A 3495-nucleotide genomic window follows, 5' to 3' on the forward strand; every position below is an offset into this window, starting at 1 on the left:
CCCCCTAAAACAGTGGTTCTCAACTTGGGACCCCTTTGGCAACTCTCTCTCTCTCCAAAAATATTTATATTATGACTCATAATGTAGCAAAAGTACAGCTATGAAATAGTGATGAAAATAATTTTATGGTTGGGGTCACCACACCATGAGGAACTGTATTAAGGGTTACAGCGTTAGGAAGGTTGCAAACCACGGTTTCTATAATCTCCCCAAACAGCACCACTGAGACCATCAAACACACGAGCCTATGGGAGGCATTGCTAATTTAACCACAGCAGAGGGATAGCTTAGAACAAGAGAAAGAAAGTCATGATGACAGGATGATGGGGAGGCCCAGGAGAGAGCGTCTTTAGAGAAATCCCTTCAATAAAGAAACCTTGCTTTTATATAAGGTCAGCGTGTATGCTTGCGTGGTAGGAAGTTCTACCCATGTGATTTAGTCTTGGTATAACCTACATAACAAGGGAGCATGGAGGAGCCAGGTACTGGTTTGAGCCATTCAAAAATCATAGCACAGCAAGGGATAAGATAGTGCCTTAACTTTTCATCCCAGGGTAGATCTGGGGAAGGTGGGGTTTGAGGGGATTGGCACAGGGTGGCCTGTCTCATCAGGTTGTGGGATCTGGCCTCTTAGAGTAGTTAGCATCTTAAACGAGCAGGCCCTTGACCTAGCACCAGGAAAGGCAACAAGGCCTCAAATGAAGAAATGATGCATGTCTTATAGAGATAAGAAAGGGTTTTTGCTTGTAGCTGGGGCAGCTTGGGCACAGTCCCAGAGGTAGGTCAGAATGACACCAGGACCTGGAAGAAAACCAGACATGGGGCAGAGTTTCTAACCACCTGGGCTTGGTGGGTGGTGCTCTCTGCCTGGGATATCTGCTGCAATCATGAGTTTGTAGTTGTGATGGCATCTTAGAGCCGAGCGTCCTGCGTCCACTGGGTCTGAGTCGCCCCTTCACGCATCCATGGACACGCGCTAGGCAGGTACAGAGCGGGATACACCTCGTGTGCTGCTGGTGCTGACGATTTTGCTTGCTCCTCTTCAGATGAGATCCTGCTGCAGGTGTTTTCCAGCAATCTAGATGACATGTCAAAGGATGCAAGAACAGCTGGCAGACTGATCACCTGGAGAGAGGCGAATGAAAGCAAGTATCTGTGGACGGATTCAAAGTGCCTGTGTTTTCATGGGTGGCTGTGCCGTGCCTGGAGCATCCCAGAATCCAGCTGTGGGTGGGGCTGAGATACGGAAGAAAGAGAAATCAGAAACTGTCCCTGTAGCTTTCAGTGTCTGTGGGGGTCTGTGCTTTAAAGTGTGCCTCTTAATTGTCATTATCTCATCATTATCATTATTATTATGATCCCTGTTGTATGCAGTCAGGCAGGTCCTATCACCGTGGATGTTGTGCAAAGGATGGAATCTAATTTTCAGCGGGGCTCACTGTTCTGGTCGCACAAGCTAGGCACACTGTTACAACTTTCTTCTCGTCCACACTTTACAGTTTACTGTCCAGGAGTGCCCAAGTGACCGTCTCGGGTGCAAAGCCTTCTCACACACCCCCTCATCACCCCAGCCCTGCCCCGGCCTTTGTAAACTGTTTTCCCAGAGCAGCACAGCTGATTTCTCCGCTAACACCCATGCTCGAACGCTAAAGCTAAGAGAAAACAGCTGGCCGCACACACGAGACAAAGCCAAGTAAAACCCCTTGCACACACTAGCCCTAAATCATGAGGATAACAGAGAAGGCCCTCTCCATTAAGAGGGAGATTGAGAATGGGTCATTGCTTATGAAAATAAAGCCAGAAACATATGCTGTGTGGAAATCACACTCTAAGCAAAGCAGTTTTGTAACTAATGATCCCGCCAATGCATTTCTCGATGGCCACTCAATAAAGGCACACATGTGAATACTTTTGCTGTTACAATCCTGTTAGCTTGCTCTGAAGGGTTTTTTTTTATTATTATGTTCCCTTAGTTGATATAATATGTCATGTCTTCAGCAAAGTGCTTAAGGATTAAATGTATTGGTCCTAACGACTCTTCCAGGTCTCGTTAGTAGAGAATCGTGCCTTTGTCCTTTATTGGCTCAAAGCAGCTCTGCTTGACGTCATTTGGCACCCACTACCCGGGTCCTTCCACCAGATTTTTTTCTACAATTAGAGCTGCTGTGTGCACACAAATAACTTAGTGATTGTGCATCCTCCTCCTGCCTCAGTGTCTTCGGCACCATAATGAGACGGTATCCTTCTAGAGGCTCAAGCCAACACAAATCCTTTCTCCCTTAAGTTGTTTTTGCCAAAGTAATTTTTCCACAGCATGGAGAAAGTGGCTAAGACACCAGGTACACAACTATTCCTCTCGAAGTACCTTGCAGAGGACTGGGGCTTGAGACACTAGGCATAGAATTGAGGACAGATTTCAGCACAGCTAAAATTTGTTTCCCCACAGCTCATGCCCCCCCGAACAGCTTCAACAATTCTGAATTCGCATCAAGTTCACATCTGGCTAAGTTGTTTGGTAAGTCACCTCCTCCTGTGAAAACTTTAGGATGTATTTGGAGAACTCGCCTTCTTGCCCTTGGCTTTTAGGTAACTCGTTCCTGCTGCTTCAAAGGAAAGGTAAGCATGGTTGTTGCTTACCTTGTGGCTAGAGTCGGTTCCTCTGTCAGAGTCTTAAGAAAACCAACAGAAAGCAGAATGCAAACACCGGGAAAGGACCCTGCTTCTCAGAGGGTGCCAGATGGTGGTAGCAGGGTACGAGAGTGTGAGGATAGCCTGGGAGATTGAACCAGGCAGCCTGCCTGAGTGCTTACGCCCGCTGTGTGGGAAGACCTTCGCGTTTAGAGTTTTCAAAGTGCCACCTCGTTGCTCTTCTAGGAAACTCTTGCTGTGTTTTTGAGAAAAGCGAAGATCCAGATCTGTCCTTTTGCCCAGACAGAAGCAGACCCGGCAAAAACTGCCTTTTTTTCTTTTCTTTTTTTTTGGAAGCTCTTGTTTTGTTTTGTTTTTGTGACAGGGTTTCTCTGTATAGCCTTGACTGTCCTAGAACTTGCTCTCTAGACCAGGCTGGTCTCGAACTCACAGAGATCTGCCTGCCTCTGCCTCCCGAGTGCTGGGATTAAAGGCGAGCGCCACCACCGCCTGGCTAGAAGCTCTTAATAAGTATTTTCTCTGAAGGGCAGAAAGTTTGACATTCAAAAATAAAATCTTCAGTTATACAAACCTATTTAATCTTTAGCATTTATATTAACCTGTATACCAAGAGAATGTTACAATGTGGGTTTTTTATTTTGAATTTTTTCTTACAATATATTTTGATCATATTCTTTATCCTTTTCTTTTTTTTTATTTTTTAGCATTATTTTTTGAATTTTTGAGACAGGGTTTCTCCGTAGCTTTTGGATTCTGTCCTGGAACTAGCTCTTGTAGACCAGGCTGGTCTCGAACTCACAGAGATCCGCCTGCCTCTGCCTCCCGAGTGCTGGGATTAAAGGCGTG

General features: G+C 45.9%; 1 protein-coding gene across 1 annotated transcript in view; it reads left to right on the forward strand.

Annotated features, from left to right (window-relative positions):
- The first annotated feature begins 469 nt into the window (after positions 1-469).
- The window catches only part of LG2H2orf92 (linkage group 2 C2orf92 homolog), a 24501-nt gene continuing 21475 nt past the window's right edge, over positions 470-3495 (forward strand). Inside the window, exons 1-3 of the mRNA XM_026785609.1 lie at positions 470-482; positions 1047-1145; positions 2447-2515. Coding sequence (XP_026641410.1) covers positions 470-482; positions 1047-1145; positions 2447-2515 — 181 coding nt within the window. The remainder of the gene's footprint in view (positions 483-1046; positions 1146-2446; positions 2516-3495) is intronic.

The sequence above is a fragment of the Microtus ochrogaster genome, linkage group LG2 (genome assembly GCF_000317375.1).
Source record: "Microtus ochrogaster isolate Prairie Vole_2 linkage group LG2, MicOch1.0, whole genome shotgun sequence".
NCBI classification, from domain to species: domain Eukaryota; kingdom Metazoa; phylum Chordata; class Mammalia; order Rodentia; family Cricetidae; genus Microtus; species Microtus ochrogaster.